General features: G+C 38.2%; 1 protein-coding gene and 1 non-coding gene across 4 annotated transcripts in view; one reads left to right on the top strand and one right to left on the bottom strand.

Moving 5' to 3' along the window:
• Positions 1 to 24,424, bottom strand: part of LOC126297827 (uncharacterized) — a 70,276-nt gene that overhangs the window by 7,978 nt on the left and 37,874 nt on the right. For 2 of the 3 annotated variants that reach the window (XM_049989071.1, XM_049989070.1), the window contains exons 4-5: positions 23,452 to 23,630; positions 909 to 1,085 (exon numbers count right to left, since the gene is read on the bottom strand). In XM_049989071.1, coding sequence (XP_049845028.1) covers positions 909 to 1,085; positions 23,452 to 23,630 — 356 coding nt within the window. Of the gene's footprint in view, positions 1 to 908; positions 1,086 to 19,071; positions 19,171 to 23,451; positions 23,631 to 24,424 lie in introns of those variants that run through there. The other variant, XM_049989072.1, reaches the window with a different exon arrangement.
• Trnal-caa (transfer RNA leucine (anticodon CAA)) lies at positions 22,492 to 22,566 on the top strand. Its single transcript has one exon. It is a non-coding gene; the product is annotated as a tRNA-Leu (tRNA).

Genomic DNA, 24,424 nt, shown 5'->3' with positions numbered 1-24,424 from the left:
ACAAAATGACTGTCAGAAAGTAAGCTTTCAGCCAACAATGCCTTCATTGGGAACCCCCCCCCCCCCCCCCCCACACACACACACAAGACCACAGTCTCTGCCTGCTGAGCCCAGCCAGAGACAGTGGTCATGTGCATGAGAGGTGTGTGTGTGTGTGTGTGTGTGTGTGTGTGTGTGTGTGTGTGTGTGTGTGTGTGTGTGTGTGTGTGTTCTATTTCCTATTAAGGCCTTGTTGGCCGAACGCTTATTTTCTGACAGTCTTTTTGTTGTGCCTATCTGCGACTCAGCATCTCCACTATATGGTGAATAGTAAATATCTTTTCATACTCATATCAATATACTACCGAGAGAGAGAGAGAGAGAGAGAGAGAGAGAGAGAGAGAGAGAGAGAGAGAGAGAGAGAACGAACAAGTGTCCCTGAAACACAGTAGTGGGCCAGTTCTGTGATATAAAAATCTGCTTCCTATAACATCATCATCTCACAGTGTTAAGCACACTCAACACCAAGCACCACCATGAAGTGCACCCCTTCCCCCCAAAATGAAAAATACTGTTAATATTTCTTTAAGTTTGTGAACTGAAAGTTGTACACTAATGGCACACTTCAAACTATGTTCAATGCATTTTGTCTTTTATTTAAAACATGACAAAAATACTACACTTTGCATCTTGTCATACATGTGCTGAGAAACAATTTGGAATTTATGAAATTTTGGGTCATACCGCAACAGCTGGACACATAAAAAGAAAGGTGGTACCAAACATATAAAGGAGCATCTCAGAACTCTCAGACTTGAAAGAAACATAGATCACTTGCAAAAGCCATCAGGAAAACTACTAGCAAATTTAATGCTCTACAATTAATACATAAAAAAGCTTTCAAAAATGATAAAAAACACTCTACTTACTCTGCACCAGTTATGGATATAAGCAACGTCCATCAGTGTAAAATCTTCATCAAGGGGTTCATTTAGATACAAAATTTCAACAATATGTTCTTCCTTTAGCCCAAATTTTGCTCTTATCAGCTTCTGTAAATGACGCACCGTTACTGCAGCTGGACACCTCAGGTAACGCTTCACTGACTGGAAATACATAGTTTGTGAAAGTAAGAACTACATTTTATTGCTCAAATTAATATAAATATGTTACTGACACGTACTATCAACCAGTTACAAAAACATTTTAGGTACTGTAATCTGATAACCTTTACATCATGGACACAATATCAGTTATTGAACAATTCCAACCAGCAATCGAATGCAATATTTCACCAACAGATATATTCCAGCTTGTACTGTTATCTAAATTTGCACCCCTTATTGATACAATATGTAGACCTTGTAAATCGACAACAGTTATTTGTCATTGGCATTTGTACATAATAGCACAACTTAAGATTCAATAAATATGTCATTTATTTGACTACTGAAAAATGATATGTTCACTGTGATTAGATCAAATGGACTCAAGTTGACCTTTATCACAACAGTCTTTCCTTAACCCATGACCACTCTAGATTCATACCCAAGAAACATTGTTATCAGACGCAAATTCTTCAATAAATACATTTACAATAATGCACTCTGCCTGTGCAACACAACATGCGACACAGTATTTACTCCCATGGCAGAAACACATTTAAAAGAATATAACCCTACATATAAAATAATGATCAGCTGTGTCAAAAAGCACATTCAGTACAAGACCGTTCAGTGTATTACTGTGCACAAAAACATCACCAACAAATAAGCCACAGCAACACACACAAATAAGACTTACACATACAAACAGAACACAGTCCCCCGTGATGGGAGGTATTAAAAGCCACCAATAGTCTGGATAGAAACAAACCTTTATTTCCATATGAAGTGTCAGACAACCAAAAAGCCAGAAGTCTTCACAATAAAAACAATTCAGATACAGGACAACATACACTAAATAAGTAAAACCAGCAGCAAATCACAATAACCCTGCAACATTCCTCAAAGTCAGTCATTTTCAAACATTTGACCAAATGGGCCAATATAATCTTTGTACGCTTTACAGTGTCGCAAATACCAGCCGAATGCAGGAGAATAACACTGCTTTCTGAGTAATCGCTACTCACACTTTAAGTAGAGGTAGCAATACTTTTTTTTATTTTATAGAAAAGTGATTATTTAATGTAAAATCCAAAGAATACCCAAAACAGATGATACCACGAAAAAGATTTTTAACACTTTACTATCAAATATGATAAAGCAGTGTGACCAAAGTTCTTTGGCAAGTGCCAGTGGTGGTATAATTCTGATGGCATTCTCATACAGTCTTTTCAAAGGCAAGCAAAGGACTCAAAAACTTTGTCACGTGAACACAAGCATTAAAGAATGTATGTCCAGCACTTCTTAGCGATTGTCAATGAGACAAACCGAATGTTACAACTTCCAAATATTTTTGGCATTACATTTGGAAGATATTATATTTTTGTGTAGTAGCAAGATTGAATACATGTAACTTTATTGATAACAATTTATTTTAAAAGTTAATGACTGCCAGGTGAGGCAAGGTGTGGATTAGATTTTGAAATAAGTAGTGTCTAAAATGACTTTCTTTTATCCTTCAAGTAATAAATGTATGTAAAGGAAGAGTGAAACAAGACACCACAGAATGAGACATTTGACAAATTATTTAAAACAAAACTGGACATATGTGTTGGGCATTGTTTGATGAGTTACCTCCAATAACCATATTTTACAAAATATGGTACAAGAGCTGATGAACTTTTAACTTTTATTGAGAATGGTATGCAATTTTAATTACACTGACGGAAAAAATCACAACACAAGAAAGGAGTTGTGCAACATAAACAAAAGTTGGCAGGCATGTTTCTACATCTCAAAGATGATGTCTATTCAAATTTTGTGCCATTCACATAAGGATGGCACTAGTAGCACCACTATGAAGATACAAATCAGGTTTGCTTTAAATACATGCTGTAACAGCCATGAACATGAGTTACCTTTGAGATGGGATGTGGTGGGTTGATGTTAGTCACGAATGCCTTTAAAGTGACAAAGACTCCATTATCTACACCTCACGAAGTTTGACTGAGGTCATGTAATAGGGCTATGAGAAGCTGGAAGTTACTTCCATGATACTGTAGAAAACTTGGCAGGAACATAGCCACTGTACATGATTACTGGCAGCAGTGGTCATGAGAAGACCTGGCTTCAGGCAGCCATGTGGCGCTACCGAGAGGAAAGACCATCATGTTCGGAGTATGGCTCTGGCGCATTGTACTACATCTGCAGCAACAATTTGAGCAGTAGTTGGCATCACAGTGACACAATGAGTTGTTACAAATTGGTTACTTCAAGGACAGCTCTGAGCCAGACACCCTGTAGTGTGCATTCTACTGACCCCAAACCACCGCCATTTGAGACTTCAGTGGTGTCGAGCAAGATCTCATTGGAGGGTAGGGTTAAGGTCTACTGTGTTTCCTGACGAAGGCTGATTTTACATTGGTGCCAGTGATGGCCATGTGTTGGTTATGAGGTGACCAGTTTAGGGCCTGCAATCAACCTGTGTGCTAGACATACTGGACCTACACCTGGAGTTATGGTCTAGGGTACAATTTTGTATGACAACGGGAGTGCTATTGTGGTTATCTCACACATGCTGACTGCAAATTTGTATGTCAATCTGGTTATTCAACCTGTTGTGCTGCCATTTGTGAACAGCATTCCAGGAGGTGCTTCCAAAATTTCTACTGCTGTAACCCAGTATGCTCTACAGAGTGCCTGCACGATCAGCAGATCTGTCTCAGATCTGTCACCACATATAAGAGCCAACGGTATATTCCATAAACACATACAACACAGCAAACAATATCTTCAGCTTTGTCCATGGACACCATTAACTATCCCTGTACTGAAGAAGCACGTGCAACAGGCATGGAACTCCATCCCACAAACTCAAATACAGCACCTGTACAACACAATGCGTGCACGTCTGTATGCTTGCTTTCAACATTCTGGTGATTATACTGGTTATTAATGTACCAGCATTTCACATTTGCAATGGCTTATCTCATGCTTACATTAACCTGTGACCTTGCAATGTCAATCATTTAAAATAGGTTATCTAGACAAATGTATTCATGAAATGTCATTACTCTATATTAATTATCTGTTGCTTTTGCAATTTTTTCCATCAGTGTATAATCAAGATTTTACATAAAATGTACATTAAAGGTGCCTCACAGCAAATTGAAGTATTACTTTTCTCCTTCTTGAAAATACTCTTTCAACTTTCTGTTTTCTGAAAGTGTGCATTTTAAGATGATCACTTCACGTATTAATGTAGTCTACGGCATTCGATAAAAGGGTGTGGTGGTGGTGGTGGTGGTGGTGGTGGTGGTGGTGGTGGCAATCGTGGTTGGTGGGGGGAGAATGGAGAGGTGTGGGAGTTCTTGTACTTAGTGCTTTAGATATTATTACATACTTTGTTGAGTTATAGACACATCATGTCACTTCCGAGAGATCCGGAACCTGTACAGAAAATTGAAATAGATATTAACATAAACATCATTTCGGCCCTTTTTACTGCTCATGAAAACCACACATTGCATGTTGTACCACCATACAAGCGAGACCTTTAGAGGTGGTGGCCCAGATTGCTGTACACACTGGTACCTCTAATACCCAGCAGCACATCCTCTTGCACTGATGCACGCTTATTAGTCATGGCATACTATCCACAAGTTCAAGGCACTGTTGGTCCAGACTGTCCCACTCCCGAACGGCAATATGGCGTAGATCCCTCAGAGTGGTTGGTGGATCATGTTGTCCATAACAGCCCTTTTCAATCTATCCCAGGCATCTGGAGAACATGCTGGCCACTCTAGTCAAGTGATGTCATTATCCTGAAGGAAGTCATTCACAAGAAGTGCACGATGGGGGCGCGAATTGTCATCCATGAACACAAATGCCTTGCCAATATGGTTCCACTACCTGTCAAGAGGATGGCATTCACATATCATACAGCCATTATGGCGCCTTCCATGACCACCAGTGGCGTATGTCAGCTGCTCATAATGCCACTCCAAAACAGCAGGGAACCTCCACCTTACTGCACTTGCTGTAGAGTGTGTCTAAGGCATTCAGCCTGACCCAGTTGCCTTCAAACACGTCTCCAACGATTGTCTGGTTGCAGGCATATGCAACACTCATTGGTGAAGAGAACGTGATTCCAATCCTGAGCGGTCCATTCGGCACGCTTTTGGGCCCATCTGTATTGCACTGCATGGTGTTGTGGTTGCAAAGATGGACCTCGCCATGGATGTTGGGAGTGAAGTTGTGCATCATGCAGCCTATTGCACACAGTTGGGTCATAACACGATGTCCTGTGGCTGCACGAAAAGCATTATTCGACATGGTGGCATTGCTGTCAGGGTTCCTCTGAGCATAATCCAGAGGTAGCAATCATCCACTGCAGTAGTAGCTCTTGGGCGGCCTGAGCGAAGCATGTCATCGACAGTTCCTGTCTCTCTGTACCTCCTCCATGTCTGAATTACATCACTTTGGTTCACTCCGAGATTCCTGGACACTTCTCTTCTTGAGAGCCCTTCCTGGCACAAACCAACAATGCAGATGCAATCGAACCACAGTATTGACCATCTAGGCATGGTTGAACTACAGACAACATGAGCTGTGTACCTCTTTCCTGGTGGAATGACTGGAACTGGTCGACTGTCGGACCCCTCCATCTAATAGGTGCTGCTCATGTATGATTGTTTACATCTTTGGACGGGTTTAGTGACATTTCTGAACAGTCAAAGGGACTGTGTCTGTGATACAATATTCACAGTCAACATCTATCTTCAGCAGTTCTGGGAATCGAGATGATGCAAAACTTTTTTTGATGTGTGTATAATTTGATGTTGAGTCACATGACAGTTTTCACCAGACACTTTGAACAAATCATGGTATTATGATGGTGAATGCCACTGGTTAAGATTAACACTTTAGTTACACAATAAAAATGTTTCTCACTGGCTGTATATGCACTTAAACTCAAGACATCAAATCTTCATGCAACATACGCTAACTGAAAAATATATTTTGGAGAAATCTTATCAAGCATGTAGTAATGATAGCTGGTTTATTGCAAGATGGATAGTTTAGTGTGAAACACAAAAGATTGTGTATTTTTTGCATTAACAAATCCTTTTCAGGGTAAAAAAAAAAAAAAAAAAAAAAAAAAACTGATAAATCCTAGGGCTGACCAGGGATCTAACTCTGGACATTTGCCTTTTTAGTTTGCCACTTACCCACTGAGCCATATCATGGATGGTGTTTAAGTACCTCAAATTTGAACAATGACAGCAAAATGTTTTCTCAGTGAAAACACCACATCACCAGCTGTTCTATTTGTGATCATTTTCTTGCACAACAATCTACCTTTTCATCCAGCTGAATGAGACTCCATTTCCATAGTAGAGATAAGATAGTCCCGTAGGATACACAATTTCCTCTCTAGTGTTTACATCAACTGGAGATGCTGAATGGCACTCAAGTTGAATCAGAGAAGTAATTTCGTGGCATAATATGTCATCCACTCCAGTGCCCTTTCAGCCATAAGTACTTCTTTATCAAAAACTTAATCTGTTCGAGAAGTCAAACTTGAGGGCACATTCAGGGAATGACTATAAAATGCACCCTTTCATGGATAGTGTTTATTTATATAGTGTATCTGTGTACCACGGTGGCCTCAGTCCTGGAGACAAGATATTATTGTTGAAATAATCAAGGAAAAGAATAGAGCAGCAAAGGGTCTCTCTCTGTGTAAACATATTAGTATGATCATGATGTTCAAGAACATAGTTGTGGCATTGAGTTGTAATATAACACAGATTGAAAAACATAGTCTGAGATACAATTGAATTCCCAGCATTATTCTGAGTTTGTTTAGCAAGCAGGCTGGTGAGTAATCCCACTATCCAACAATCTTCTAATTACCTGGGTGAAAAATGTGGATAATCCAAAACACACATGTTCCCATTGGAAACTGCTAATTATTATATTTCAAAATGTACTACATATGACAGTTAAGAGCTCACTGCATTACTTACACATAATTCACCAAAAACAGACAACTTACTTACAAAATTGCTATTAAAACAACTTTTTGTTTCTGTTCTACATTTTTTCCCCTAATTGTGGTTCTCATTTTCTGGAGAGTCAAAATGTTAGTATAGTTAAATTCTGTCCTGTATATTCCAATAACAGACTGACACATTTCAGTGGGTGATAATGCGTACCTCAATCACCTCATCTATGCTCTCATCTGTAGAAGACACTTTGTTCACTATAACCTCACAACTTGGACACACAAATCCAAGTTAATAGGCATTACTATTCTACCACTGGTGAATGTTTTCGTCACTACATCATCAGATGACTAACAGTACCACATCCCTCACCACTGCAGTCTTCAGAGGCACTGTTGGTGGAACAAAAGGTGGATGACACATACAAAAACCATTCCATCATCCAAAACAAGTACATTTACAGCAGAATGGCAGGGTGCCTTGTACAATGAAACTACACCTCTCTCTGATAAACCTTTTACTTCAAATATGTACACACAACAAGAAAAACATGGAATGGAACCAATCTCTGAAGATAGTAGTATCCGTTCAGACTCCCATATGATGAATGTAATTAACTGATAATTTCATTATTCCTTGGATGAAACATGGTTTTTACAACTTGCCAATAATGAATGGCTTGAATTCACCTGCTGAATTTGTGCACAAAAAACAGTTAGCCTTTTTTTACTAGAATTATGGAGAAAATAATACTGTTGAATGTAACCAAAGAATTCAGCATACAAAAACATCAGCTTCATCATCGTTGGCACTAAATTTCTTTCTCCAGACAGTAGTTTCGCAAATTCCAAAGAAATGTTTAACCTGAGTCACTACCCTGGTGAGGCATAAAATTTTCCTTCAAACTTCAGAGTTTTTCTATTAACTTTGGATCAGATACGGGAACTTCTGCTCTCTTCTGCTTGAACCACATGAGTAGGCTTCATTTAGTTTTTAGCACACATGCTGGGATGGTCCAACTTGGCTGTCAACTTTAGTATAAAAGTTAACAGCTTTTCTTTGTATTCCTTCAAGTCTCTTACTATTTGTAAGCATATCCCAAACTCTTAAAGTTTTATTGCAGATTCTCCCGATTCCAACTCAAAAATGGTTCAAATGGCTCTGAGCACTATGGGACTCAACTTCTGAGGTCATTAGTCCCCTAGAACTTACAACCAGTTAAACCTAACCAACCTAAGGAAATCACACACATCCATGCTCGAGGCAGGATTCAAATCTGCGACTACAGCGGTCTCGCGGTTCCAGACTGCAGCGCCTAGAACCGCACGGCCACTTCGGCCAGCCTGATTCCAACTCAGCAGTGCATTATCAACTGTTGTTTTAAACTTGAGCCACAGTTCTCCTACATGCTCAAGTGGAGAGTTAAATGTTTCAAAATTGCTCACTGAAATACAACACTACTATCTCTGTATCTAGTTCAGAGACAAACAAATCGTTCTACTTGTTTTATTTCCCTTTTGTACTTTGGTAATCTTTGTTGCTACAACCGCATCATGGTCAATGATACCAGATTCAATGAGAACATCCTCTAAGAGGTGAGATCTATTTGTTACCATTAGATCCAATATATTTTATCAATGACATCTCTGGAACTTTTTCGGAGAAACACATCTGTGTAAACAATTACTGGTCAACTTCCAATTATACCATGTATAATCCTGGGAGTTTCCCTTACTTTTCTGAAGCTAGCAGATTGATTTAGGGAACGCAAACTCTTGACATGACCTCCTTTTGTACTCCAATTTTTCTTCATTCATTTGCCCTTGTGATTTGTGAAGTTTTGAGTTTCTCCAAATACAGTCAGTCTGCATTTAAACCATCATTACAGAGCTAAACACCTTGCCTAATTACACAGTGACACTTATTACAAAGAAGATAATGTTTGTCTCTTAAGGTGATTTGAGGACTTTGAGATAGATTCTTCAGCATCATCACGTGTCACGCTTGTCAATTGATCCATTCATTCCTCAATACTGTCCTCGTATTTAAAACAGGAAAAAGAGGTGGGGAAGTGCAGTGGCATAATGAGTGCTGTGCAGAGAAGGCCACGGAAAGCACAGATGTGCAAGGCAACAGAGAGCAGCTGGGGTGGATAATCCTGTCTGTGCAGCATCATATAACTGTACTGTCATTGGGACTACACAGGTACTTGGACAAGTGGAACTGGTTTAAAGTAGTTATAAGATTTTGCCTAAACAAAAATACTACTTGTATTTTACCTATGTAGAAAGTTGTTCATTCATTTGAACATATTGAACTATATGTAATTTAATTTTATGCACATGCCACATGTTCGTGGTAGGATTATTTTTTATTTCAATCATGGTTTTGTGTTGTTATATCCCCACCAACCTAGGAAAAGGGTATGAGAGAAAGGAGCATCAAACTGAAATAAGAAGAAAGCCAAGGGGGAAAGTATGAGAAAAAAATGAATGGACTATACTAAAGCTTGTGAAAGTTTCTTGCGAGACACCAAAATCTATGGCAGGGTCATCATGTGTGAGTTCTTCACAGGCTAGTGTTGCTCAAAACCAAGAAGTAGCTGGAATAGTACAGGTAATCTAGCACTAAAACCTCACTACGACCTGTAACCAATACTACGAATTTGTCAGCTTCAAGTGCTTCCAATCTGATAGCTGAAATTGAAGCACTAGAACAAACTGTAACCACATCAATTAGGTCTGATTTTGTCAGAAACAATACTGGAAAATGGTATACAAATGTATATTCCAACATGTAACTGCTATTAATATGGCAAGGTCTCAAAGTATTTTTGCACCTTAACACAGACCCTGCTCATGGGCCAGAAGTACCACACATGAGAAAGTCAGAATAGACTCCTATCACTTCAAAACTATTGTCAAAGAGATGGCTAATGCAAGAATAGTTTTGGCACACATTGACAAATGATAAAAATGTTTTACACACTTAGACAACTTATTATCCTTCCAAAGTGTCATTAATGTGCTGCTGTTGTCATTTGTTTGATAACACAAACTAACTGAATACATATAAGTTTTATTCTTCCAATGATTCAGTACTTGATGTGAACTGGATGCAGTAAACACGACACGAAATTGTTACAAAGAAATTTTGACAATGCTAGAGAAGCTAACAGAAATAGACAAATACTTGAACACATGATTGGCTGCAGGAACTTGGTTGGTCACAAAGCAATCATTTTCATTTCTATGGTTTTAGAGTCTCTGGCAATCGGTACTGCTTGAAGTGAATGATGCCCAAATTTTTTTGCATATGGAAGGTCTTAATGCATTTCAGTGTGCTCTAAAAATAACCAACTTGCTGATGGGACTGGAGAAGAAATGGAAGAAATTTGTAGATAAGCCTTTAAGTTAAACTAAAAGCTTGTGTAAAGAACTTGGCTCTTCTATTAAACCTCCAACACAAATTAGGAGGCAGCACATTTATGGACATAGAGATCGTAAAAATATGATTTAAAATGAAATTTTTTTTAGAGTAACTGCTGAAATTCTAGAAAGATACTGGCAGCGCATGAAGTTAACTGGAAAATATGCTTTCCTAAGGCTTGTAATAACACTTGGCATCGATGAAGAATGCAACCTCGACCCAGCTTCTTAAGATACTGACAGAGAGGACTTACATAAGTACGAGAGTGTCTACAGGCTACTATAACTACAACAAACTCTAAGAAAAAACTTCTTGCTTCTGGTCCACTGCGATTATGGAAGTTTATGTTGTAGTCCCTACTTGAAGGGGGGTTACCTAATATACTCTGGTGTGCAAAAATAAAGCAACAAAAGGAAATTTTGCAAGGTTTCATTTATTTTGTCGCAAAAAACAGGTGATAAAAAGAAGAAACAATGTAAAGAATACAGAATGTAAGCAACTGCAACATGCATACAGTAGACAAAAATGTTCGACATTTTTTCCAACTTAATGGATTTTCACACACATCCTGACAACTGGTTAATGTGCTCAGTATGGGTTGTGACCACCTCAGGCAGCAATACAGGCACGGCAATGATGGTGCATGATGTGAATGATGTCATCAATGTCATGGTGAGAGTGGTTGGCAGAAGCTGACATGATGCAACCCATCTCCCTGTGCGTGCGTCCCAGACGTGCTCTATGGGATTCAAATCAAGAGAGCAAGCAGGCCCGCCATGGGTGCAGTATCTTCCATTTCCAAAAGAACATCAACCATCTGTTCTCTATGAGGTCAAGCATTATCGTACATCATTCCTAAGTTTGAGCCCACAGCACCTCACAACAACTGCACAAAAGTCCCAAGATCTCGTAATGATAGCCGACAGCAGTTAAACCTTGCCGATTCACCCATACAATTTCGTGAAGAATTATTTGTGTGGTTAACATAATCCCTGTCCACACCATTAGGGATCCTTCTTGATATCAGTCTCTTTTCACAGTATTTGGGCCTCAAAACTCTACATTCCCTCCGGATGCAAATCTGTCAAGTATCACTCTCCACACCAAATCGGGACTCATCTGTGAAAAGAACATTGGCCCTTGTTCAACCATCAGGGTGGCACGCTGATGACTCCATTCTAGACATTCCCTTCTGTGAAGACGCATCAGAGGTACACATACAGTGGGTCTCCGACAGTAAAGGCCACTCTACAGAAGCCTATTTATTGTACACCATTTGCCTCAATGCAACATGTCCAGTGGATGCTGTGGGGTGAGATACCAGTTGCCGTGCAGTACTAAGGCTGTACTGTCATGCTCTTATAGCCAAATAACGGTCCTCTTTTTCTGATGTCAGAGATGGTTGGCCCAGCCCTGGTCTTCAGGATACAGTTTTGGTCTCTACAAACTGTCACCATGTGCGAGAAACAACAGAAGGATTCACAGTAAGCGATCAGGTCACATCAGTTTGCGACTGTACTGCTTCCATTCTTCATACGGTTCTCCACTGCAGACAGTCTGGCAGGTGTCTTCTGTGCCATACTGCACTGTCTGTGACTGGGTACACAGCAATTGTGGATGATGAACTACCTGTCAAACACTAACCCATTTTATAGGTGTTCTGACATCACTGGCGTGGTTGTCCATTGACCAGAATGCCACCTTCCATGCAGAATACGATCATAAGGACGTCTGTTGACAGTTTGTATGATTGCGTCGTGAATTAGACACAGAATGGGGAAATACTGATTTGTTGCTTTAATTTTGGAGACCAGTGTAGTTATAATGCTGAGAATATTCCTCACAGCTCCCATAAGTAATGTCAGTTATGAGAGAAGCTTCTCTAATTTGAAACTGATCAAAAATTATTTAAGATCTAAAATGTCCACATTGAAATTAAGAGATCTAACTATATTGGTAATTAAACAAGAGGTACAAATTAAAATTGATGGATGTGTTAAGAGAGTTTGCATTGCAAAAAAATGCAAAGTAAAAATTTAATTTAATAGATGTTTTATTTTGAAGAAATATGTAGTAGCAACAGAGTATCACTGACTTTTTTGCTAAACTGCAAAAATAGGGGGGTGACAAATTTAGGGTTTGTACCAAATGGCAGAAATCCACACTATGCCGCAGGGGAAGTGGTCACTGGAATGCAAATCATGAACTATTTCAACTGAGCAGAAATTGTAAGAGTACACGAGCAGAACTTGAGTACTCAATGACAAAGAAGGATTTTGCTGCACTGCTGACATGTCATCTGCCTGTACTGAGAAAACACAGCTCCTTACACAGTATAGCATTCAGAAACTCTATTCTATGGAAATGTAGAAAGAGTAACTCCCCTCTCCGTACACTGCCTGTTCTAAAATATGAGTTAAGAATGGTGTGGTGCATCGGGAGAGGTGAATCATAAAATGAAATCACAGAGCCTCTTAGTTGGCAAATAAATATATGACAGTGTTAAAAATTAATAGGACACGCAGATTTACAGCAAATATTTTAAAACTATTTGTCTCAGTTGCAAAGTTGGAGTGTTATGTTTTACACAGTGCATGTTATGCAGATCGTACAAAACCAAGGAATTTCATTCTTGATGATTGAAATGTTGACATCAATTGCATGGATTTTTTTTCAAATTTAATGTGCTGAACTGGTATTGGAGCACATGCCCATTTTTAGTGGCAAACTTCAAGTACCTTTATGTCATCTGGACAATATTTAAGACATGTATTACAAACAATTGTATGTACATGTGTAGCAGCATGTTCTTCAAAAATTGTTAAAAGTAAATGGCGTTCAACTATATGAACATCCACTGAATAACTGAGACCTGACATGTTTTGACAAGAGTGCTGGAACGAAAATGTGTCACCTGTCATTCACATACACAACCAATTGAACTATAGCTCTGTCCCAACTGAGCTCATCATTTGGGTGGAAGCTTCACCCCTAACACAGGCATCAGCAGGCTTAAAATGTAAGCTTAGAGTTTCTGTTAACATCTGTGTCCAGACATACATTCCCATGTAAAACTTAATATAACAAGTCCATTTAAAACACCAAGAAAAGGGTAAATATGAAATGTGGCACAAAATATAGGGCAGGTTTATGTATAACATTCTTTCATAGCAAAATATAGCAAATTCTTCTAGAAAGTGTAGCAAATGTGGGAGGGCAGAAGGAGTACAGGAGGGAAAGGGAGGGGGGGTAAAGCATGTTGCAAAATGAAATCACTTTGCAAATGGCTAGGGTTGAAAATTCTGACAGCAACTGTGGACATTAACTACAAGAAAGGCAGGTACTGAACATTTTGAGTTGTTCACATATATGCCCACTAGCCCTGTCTCTGCTCTTTTAACTTAAAGTTGGAGGCTGTATCCCCTTCATTTTTGGGTGTCAGCAGGTTTTACACGTCTTGAATACACAAATATATAGGGGTCTCTCACGTGTTTAGAATATGTTTCTCCACGACTTCTTAACTCTTGCAGTATGCGAGTCTTATTTCATTGTGATTATTTTTCCCTAACCAATCTCTTACATACTGAGTAATTCAGGTCAGAGCAGCAGAAATATCAATGGTTTCATAATAGAATAGACCCACAAGCAGCTAATTTGGATGGAAAAATTCTTCTCCCCCCCCCCCCCCCCCCTCTCTCTCTCTCTCTCTCTCTCTCTCTCTCTCTCTCTCTCTCTCTCTCTCTCACACACACACACACACACACACACACACACACACACACACACACACACACACACACAAATGTAGGATTCTTAATGGTTTTAATACAAATGCCAACTGAACTGGCCAGTTCTACCACACTGAGCTCAACTGGAAGGTGAGCTTAATTGAATGGTCCAAAACAGCTGCTCGTAACTTATGGATACATATGAAAGGCAATCAAAGATTTTTTTAAGAACAAGGTTGTAAGCATAAACCACTGAAAATACTGTTATTACAGCAAACAAAGAAAATAATTTAAAAAAAATGAGTGGGGATAAATGAATGAGTTTATTCAATATTCTCTGACTTGCAGGCTATTCTTAAGATTCACTAAAGAACATATTAGCAAATTTTGCTACAGGATTTGAAAACATGGTAATTTCCATCAGCAAATATTTCACATGGGACTGAATTGATGCTGAAGGCACCACAGTCTATGTGAATGAGATGTTCACAGAAAAAAATTCCTGCCTGAAGTACAGAGTCAACAATAAAAGTCTATGGAGCCTTGAAAAGGTTGCTGGCAAACTCAACTTCAGTTTAAAGAATATGGTAACTACATACTATGACCAAGAACAGGAAAAACTTTTTTATTTTATTTATTGATTTGAGCAACCCTTTTGAAGGGTACGATAAATCAACTTTGGTTTTGCTTCTCTGTTTTTAATTTTCATTGCTCCCAGACCACCTACATCCATAGAGAATGTTGTCCCTTTTCTTCCTGGGTCCACTTTCTTCCTTTTGCAGATCTCTTTCTGTCCTGAAGTCCTGCCTTTTGTGTTGCTTCTCTAGAAAGTATTCTGTTTATATATTATGTCCATTCTAATTCATGTTTTTTCCATATCTTTGTCAATTTCAGTGTACCATGTAGGTTTGAAATTGTAGCTGTTTAGTAAGGTGGAGATCTGCTTGGTTAGCCTGTTATTATTCATTCCGTATGTGTGTCCATAAAAATGTAGTCCTCTTTTCCTTACTACATGAGTTATATTTTTCATTTTCAAATCGAGCTCTCTGTTTGATATTAATTTGTATTTAAAAAAAAAAAAAAGGTTCAAAAGGCTCTGAGCACTATGGGACTCAACATCTATGGTCATCAGTCCCCTAGAACTTAGAACTACTTAAACCTAACTAACCTACGGACAAAACACAACACCCAGCCATCACGAGGCAGAGAAAATCCCTGACCCCGCCGGGAATCCAACCCAGGAACCCGGGCGCGGGAAGCGAGAACGCTACCGCACGACCACGAGATGTGGGCAATTTGTATTCAACATTGCTATAATTTCTAGGTATCAATTTTTTCATTAGAATTCTTCTATCACCTTTTTCCAATTTTTCAAAATTCCCATATCTTGTTAGCTTAATTGTTTCTCCTGAATACAGTATTTTAGGCGGTACCACTGTTTGATAGTGTCTTATTTTTGTGTTTCAGGATGAAGTTTTTTTGTTACATACAGTTTTTGTCATTTGGAATGCCCTCTCATTTTATCCATTCTGTTAGGTATTTACAACAGTTTGTTTTTGATATTGTGTTGCTATGAATTTTAAGATTTGGAGGGGCATCATCAGTGATATTTGTCATGAAATGTGTTTTTTTAAATGATACTTTTAGTCCTATCTTGTCTGCTTGTTTCTGTAGTTCTGAGATTTGTTCTGTGGCATTATCCAGTTAATGAGTAATTAACGCCATGTCATCCACAAAAGGCAGGCAACCGATGGCGATTTTATTTGGGTTTCTTCCTAGTTGAACACACTTACTATTGATGGATCTTCTCCATTCTTCCTCTACCTTCTCTATTGCTGCTTAAGGTGTGATTAAGTTGATCTTTTATAAGTGGTACCCATCTCTCCGAGGCCTTTTGATACACGTTTCCCTACTTCTATAATTTTTTTGTGTACTTATCATTTTTATTTGCTTTCCAGATATTCCAGGCTCATTGTCATCACAATCATAATTTCATCAAGCACGTTTCCATTTCTTTTTAAGAGGGATAGTTCCTTCTGCAGTCCCAATAATTTAGTTTTGAAGTTGTTCCCAACATTTAGGTATTCTTTTTCCAACTGCATTTTGTAATTATTTTCTCTAGATAACTTCTGTACATCAAACTTCCTCAGTTGGTATTGGTTCTTTTTTTTTCTAAATATTGGTCTAACCTTGAATTTCTAGATATATTGTCTGAATCTAAACTGTTGCTCTTGGCAACTTTTACATTGAGTACCTCCATTGCATAGTGTCTACTTACAGCAACATGACCGAGTTGTTTTTCACCACAAATCAGATTTGGTGATGCCCATGTAGTTTGTTTTCTAGGCAGTTTTTTGAAGAACGTAAATTTTAGTACTATGTTATGCTGCCTGCATAGCCATAAATCTTTCTCCGTTTGCACTGGTTCTTTTATGTGGAGGGAATTTTCCTACTACTGATCTGTGCCGACGTTCTTTGGCAATTCGTGCATTAAAGTCTCCAAGTAGTAATACTTTTTTTTCTGATAGAATGTGGTCTAGGGTGTTTTGACCATTTTGCCAAAAACTTTGTTTGCACATTCAAACGTTTGTATTGAAAGTCTTTCATTAGTTGACTTAAATTCTATTATTGAGTTTAATATGTTTTTGTTTACAATGAAACCTGGTCTTCCCTTAAATAACCTGATTAAAAGGATACACATAAGTAAATCTTGTTTTTTGCAGTGCTGCCATCATCATATTTTTTGCTGTAGAAAGTTTATTAAAGTTTTAATTTTTTCTGTTTTTAAGAGTTTATTTACACTACAAGTGGCTAAGTAAGTTCAATTTTTTCTTACCAGCTATCAGTATAGCAAACTGCTATCCTCCGATTTACAACACTTTTTGACGGGAATGGGGAAAAATGCTAAATTTTGGGATGTTTCGTATAAAATGCCAATTTCACATTATGTCACTAAAAACTGCATACTTCATGTAATCATTTACATTAAATCTTCCTTTCCCTAACTACATCTAATTTATTCACTTGAGCTTTGAACAAATGTTACTAGACATTCGCAAAAATTAATCATACTGCTCCATGTTAAAGTTCTGTTGCTTCATGCTACTGCTCGGCTCCACGTTACCATTGTGGCTAAAATACTTCGAATCAATGTGAATTTTTTTTACATTATCTCCCAAGAGTGGATTAGAGATCAATTGCTTGATATTCAGATGGGCTACTGGTACCATGTTTTGAACAAACAATATTAATGACTGCCAACTACCTTCTTCAGTTACTGCGAGTACAAAGGCCAGGGAGGGAGTTGGTGTGAGAAGGCAGAGGGTAGAGAATGGGGTCGGCCCTGTACAACAGTGGTTGCAGACAATTCATATTGATGTCAATATAACAGACCAAGTAAACTTGATAAAAACAAGAGAAATCGCTTTTCCTCATACAATAATTTCAATTCCATTAATATGAGCACCCCCTCCTCAGTCAGTCCCCAAAAAAGACAACCTGTATCTAATGACTACTTTTCACCCAAAAGCATTACAACAAGATGATACAACATCTAAGCACTGACTCAGTATTGGTCGCCCATTCTGGGATAGCGTTGACAAAAATATCTCCAGCCACTACTGATATTTAAACAATGAAAACTGTAGACAGTTTCTCAAGATATGTATAATCCAAAACAGCTATGTTAAAAATTTGATAGTTAATTTCATACTAGAAAGAATATCTCTTTACGATATATTCGTTCTACACCCAAAAATGACACACTTTTTAGTATTCATGGATAAAGCACAAATATGACCCCTCAAAGCTTCCCTTGACCAACATTCTCCATTCCAACAAATTTTCCACTGAATGAGTTACATTCATATAAAACACACACTAATTTCTTTCTCCACATCAAGTTTCTGGGAACTAATTTAGCACCATCTTCACCACTATTGCCTCTAAAATTCTTTGCTGCCATTTTCATACTATTCTATTGTCTCACTTCAAAATAGCTCCTGCTCCAATTCCCTCATACCTTCCAAAAACTTTCACCTTTAAGAGCATCAATGCACAGAAAGCCTTAGAAGTTTTATAGTGAGCAAATTCTACATTGGTTACATACTTTGTTCCCTTTCAGGTATCTTTAACATCTCAGTAATTAACTTTTCTGTAGTGCTTCAGATACAGGTAATTTATAGACACTATTCTGCTACAAAAATCTCTCCTCTCTCTCGTGTTATGATGAATAAAGTATTTAATGTAAATTATAAATACATAACAAATCTTGTCTACATATGTGTTATTAATAAAAACAGCAAAAAATATTTATAACTAGGTTTAAAATCAATGTACAATATTACAGCACATATTGGGTTTTAAGAGGTAACATCACACAGCAGAACAACACATTTTCTTATCTGCAGTCTTCATCTCAGAAGCAAGCCCTTGAAGAAACAACGTATCTCAGCAACACTAGTGCCGGGACGGGGCTTGGGCCGGGGGGGCTTGGGCCGAATAGGGGGGGGGGGGGGGGGGGAAGTGGAGGGCAAATAACACTGAAGTTAAAAGCAGTGATAACACTGAAGTTAAAAGCAGTGACAACATAGAACAATGACAATTATTTGATGCTTTACGGTAATCCTTTTCTCTCTATTTTCACACATATGGATCTAACAGCATCAAATGAAATGACAGCATTAGAAGCAGAGAGTGAAAGAAATAAAGAAATTAAAGCCCATATCCCACATGAGTGCAACTACATGACAATTTGGTTTTCCTCTCTCCACAGAACACATTCCAAAAACTTTTTACATTACTTAGCAGTGTGCCTCTCACCTCCGAAAAATTAAATAAATATTTGTTCCCTGCACAGACTGACTGGCTTTTGGTTCTGGATTAGAGCCATTCTTTTGCTTATCACACGAGAGTAGCAATTTTTCATTGATTCCCATATAGCAGCACCCACACTGACTCATCCAGTTGTCCAAACGAGTGATAGCAGACTAGTATTCCCTGCACACATAAATGCCAGCAACCTACAGTATTGGACACAATATTCCATATGATTCTGAAGGTAGAAAAACTGTTGGCACAACTTCCATCTGCTGCAAATGGTATTTGAGACAAAAAAAGAGGGACTTTAGTTTTTAACATTAAGTCTTAAAGCTCTGCAATCAACATCAGTAACAAAAAATATATGCACAAAAAAATCAATATTAATCAAGGAACATCTTTTAATTTTTGTTGTCCTGCTGTCCTGAGTTGTTTGTAACATTATGCTGATAATTTTCATGTCAGGTCCATCTATGCGCAACTGAATACGACCAGTTTTATCATGCCAGATACCTCACCTAACATGACAATCATCGACATAAAATTCAGGAACTTCTATCTTTCACTCAACTTGAACTTCAAACTACAATCATAATTAAAAACAGTAGCAGGAAGATAACTTGTCAGTTCATCACTTACACTGAAACAAAATTTTATCTAATTGATAGATATGCGTCTAAAGTAAATATTTTCCTTCCGCGTTTGTGTGCCAGTTGTGAAAATTCTGAATAAAACTAGTACATTCATTTGGATAAATGGAAAGGGAAAGTCCAATGTACCACATGTTAACATTATTATATTGCTAATAACATTCTGGTATATCACCTGATTGCCAAAATACCCAACAAGTGTTACCCAGAAATTCTCTAACTTGCTAATGGCTATTAATTATGTACAAAAAATATCTGCTGGGTCAGATTTTAATTTCAATATAATGGCAACACCAAACTTAAGTAGTAGCTCATGGTTTCAGTATCTGCCACAGCATAGATTTCATCACAGGGCTCAATGCTAATACATCATGGGCAATAAATAAATTAACAATAAATAGTGTTGGTAAGTATAATTTTCTAGACACCTACCACTAATTTATCTTGTTGGATCATGGGCACAGCAGAGCACAGTAAACAGTCGGCCACAACTAAGAGCCAAATTTTACTGTCTCATAAAATAATTTCTGGTTGACTGGAATACACTCTTCAAATTAACTATTTGTGACAGTGGTGCACAGTCATAAGATGTTTTAAAAGATCCCATGGGCATCTTTGACCGTTCATAAAACCCACTACCATAATCTCAGCTGTGTATCCATTATCAAGTGGTATACTGCAAAAGTTGTGTCATTATCACATATATATGCTGAGTATTTAATGTTGCTATTAGCTTTTGCATAACTAACATTAAATCAGTACACAGATTCACTCTATTAATGGACAGCCTCATTTGCCATTAGCATTGACTATGTGTAGTGAACTCATGTTATTTAAGCAAAAGATAACAGCAAAGTTAAATACTCAGCATAGGGGCATGTCAATGACGTACATACATACTAGAAATTTTTTAAACTTCTGCCATGTGCTGAATAACAATTACTGCAGTATCCCACTTCATTATAACTACACATTTGTAATTGCAATAATGATGTTATGAATAAAAGTTGTTTTTACAGTCAAAGGTATGAATAAATAGTTTTTACAGTCATAGGTAACCATGATGTCTTTTAAAAACCGTCTTTGAAGTTTTGAAGATAGCTGGAATACAGTAAAAGTAATGACAGATACTCTACAACTCGTACAAAAACCTGAATGCAATCCTAAGAGTCAACGGACTTGAAATGAAGGTGGGAGTTGTGAAGTGAATGGAACATGGCTGTAGCCTGTCTTCCATGTTATTCAGTCTTCACCTTGAGCAAGCAGTATACAGAACCACGGAGAAATTTGGAAATGAAATTAATTACATGAGATGAAATTAAAACACTGATGTTTGGCAATGACATTGTAATTTTGTCAGAGACAGCAAAGGAGACTGAACAGTAGTTGAATGGAATACATGCCTTGAAAAAGGGATTACCAAAATGTAAACTAACAAAAGTAAAACAAGGGTGATGGAGTACAGTCTTTCACGAGGGAATTAGACTATGGAATGAGAGACAGAAAATAGCTGATGGGTTTTGCTGTTGTTGAGAAAAATAATTGATGATGGTAGACATAAAGAAGACATAAAACAATATACAACAGAGAGTGTCAATAGCAAGCAGGAGCTTTCTGAAAAAGAGAAATGTGTTGACACTGAATATATATATGAGGGTAGCAACTTTAATAGTAGCAATTATTTATTTATAGCTCGTACAAAATAGATACGTGTTTCAAAGTTTTATTGACCTTCAAAGTAGTCAGCAGCATTGTGTATAACCCATTGCCAGCAATATGGAAGTCATAGGATACTCTTAGCAGCCTCAGATGTGTTGACAGTTCGAGCAGCGCCGTCTATTGCCCGACAAATTTGTAGCAGTTCTGAAGCAAATAATGTGAAGTGTTTCCTTCAATTTAGAAATCGAGTTGAACTCATGATGGCTTAAGTCGGAGAAGTGTGGCAAGTGGTATAACACTTAGCAGCCCCATCAGTCAAACAAATCAGTAACAGTTTGCACTGTACGTGCTTAAGCATTGTCCTGCAAAATTATGGCCAGGTCCTGCAGAAAGTGTCATCATTTCTGTCTCTATGCTGTTCATTTTTGGAACAACTTACGACCAGCTTACAGACAGAAGTGATGACACTTACTGCAGACATGACCATCATTTTGCAGGACAATGCTCAAGCACGTACAATGCAAGCTGTTACCGATTTGTTTGACTGATGGGGCTGCTAAGTGCCATACCACCTACTGCACTCCCCTGACCTAAGTCCTTGTGAGTTCAACTTGATTTCTGAACTGAAGGAAACACTTCACGGCATTCGCTTCAGAACTGCTACAAATTCATCGGGCACTAGACCACGCTGCTCAAACTGTCAACACAACTGGCACTGCTACGAGTATCTTATGACTTCCACATCGCCGGCAACTGGTTATACATAATGCTGGTGACTACTTTGAAGGTCAGTAAAACTTTTAAACACTTATCTATTTTGTACAAGCTGTTGGTAGAGCACTTGCCCGCAAAAGGCAAAGGTCCCAAGTTCGAGTCTTGGTCCGGCACACAGTTTCAATCTACCAGGAAGTTTCATATCAGCGCACACTCCACTGCAGAGTGAAAATCTCACTCTGGAAACATCCCCCTGGCTGTGGCTAAGCCATGTCTCCGCAATATCCTTTCTTTCAGGAGTGGTAGTTCTGCAAGGTTCACAAGAGAGGTTCTGTTAAGTTTGGAAGGTAGGAGACGAGAGACTGGCAGAAGTAAAGCTGTGAGGATGGGGCGCGAGTCGTGCTCGGGTAGCTCAGTTGGTAGAGCAATTGCCCGCAAGAGGCAATGGTCCCGAGTTCGAGTCTCGGTCCGGCACACAGTTTTAATCTGCCAGGAAGTTTCATATCAGCACACACTCCGCTGCAGAGTGAAAATCTCATTCTGGAAGCTGTAAATAAATAGTTGTCAGTATTAAAGTTCCAACCCTCGTGTAAGTGTTAAAGTCTTTCCTGAAAGTATTTGTGTGGAATGATAGCTTCCATGGAAGTAATACGTGGATGATACATAGCAAAGCAATAGGAAAATAAAAGCTTTTGAAATGCGGTGCTACAGGAAAATGCAGAAGATTAGATGGCTAGATTAAGTAACTAATGAAAGGGTACTGAATCAAATTGGGGAGAACAGAAGTTGATGGCACACCCTGATTTAAAGAAGGGTAGGTGACAGGACACATACTTTGACATCAAAGAACAATTAATTTGCTAATGGAATGTGGGAGGGAGGGAGCGAGGGGGGAGAACAAGTGCAAGAGGGGAGAGGGGGCAGTATTGCAAGGGGTGTGAGGGGGGGGGGGGCAGACTTGATTACGGTAAGCAGTTTGAAGTAGATGTAGATTGCACTTGTTAGGCACAGATGAAGACTTTTACACAGAACAGATTAGCAACAACAAGGAAAGATTACATGTTTTACTCACTGATCTGTTCCATAAGAAAAATGAACAGCTTTTATTAAACAATGGTAAACAAAAGAACTGGTAAATTAAAATGGCTTAGTCCTCAACATTGAAGTCATTTACGTAACCCGAGTAATTGAGTATGGCGAGATAGAAGAGATAAATCTACATTAATAAGATGTTGAAAGAACTCAATCATAATGAAAAATAAATTATTCAGGTTAACCAAATTTTTTGGCCACACTGATTAAAGCTGCTCAATATAAATTACAACAAAATTTATAGAGAGGAGGCAATATATTTGTATACCTGTAAATCTGCACAGCTACCCTCGCCCTCAAAAGTGCTGTGATACTGCAATGATATTTTCACATATTCATCAGGAGAATAAAAAATGGAGTCATTTTTTATTTCACCTCTCTGCTCAGGAAGTTCTGGCTTTGAATCTGAATGCACACTGTAGAACTGACGACGCCGTAGCATTTCATCTGTAACAGAATGAACCTTTTGTAAATAGTTATAAAGGACTTAAACTCACACTTTTTATTAAAAAAACCATATGTAAGAGATCAAGAAAAATCTAAAAAGAATTACATAGTCCCTATGACAGTCAGTTCACACAGCAGACAGCTCTGTCCTCCCTCACCCTCTTTCTCGCTCTGCAAATATATGTCAACAGGCTGAGGGATAGCCCAAATATCTCCACGTCCCCCCTTTTCTAATTTTATACACATTTAATAATATTACTCAAACAAGATCTCAAACCACTGCTGATGCTCAAAAGGGGACCACTTGGAGATATGGCCTCATAAAACTTTTCCTCTGACTCGTTTCTGTTTTTTATATGAACAACCTGCAGCTTAAAGATACGTGTTTCTTAATATTCTATATCCTAATACCCACTTTCCTAGAAATTTTATAATAGAATAGAGAATCCTGTGTGCCTAGGTTTCATATAACAACAGCTTCTGTCTGAATACCAACATTTTCATATGCCCTAATTAAACGAGTCAATGGATGTGGAGAGATTTTATTTAATCTACTAAATTTGTTTAATATCTGATAGTCAAAATTTTTAAACTATCATCTCTGTTTTGTTTACCGGGGAAATACTACAGGCGGAAATTTCTTCCACCACTAGCTATATTCAAGTCAAACACCAACATTGATGGGCTTACTCATACCACAGTGGCTATAATTAAAACAGATTTATGTCTGATGTTTCACTGAACATCTGTCAACCAAGACACGATTTTGTTTCATGTTGTGAAACAAATCACTG

The sequence above is a fragment of the Schistocerca gregaria genome, chromosome X (assembly GCF_023897955.1).
Source record: "Schistocerca gregaria isolate iqSchGreg1 chromosome X, iqSchGreg1.2, whole genome shotgun sequence".
NCBI classification, from domain to species: domain Eukaryota; kingdom Metazoa; phylum Arthropoda; class Insecta; order Orthoptera; family Acrididae; genus Schistocerca; species Schistocerca gregaria.
This window is presented reverse-complemented; position numbering and strand designations above follow the sequence as displayed.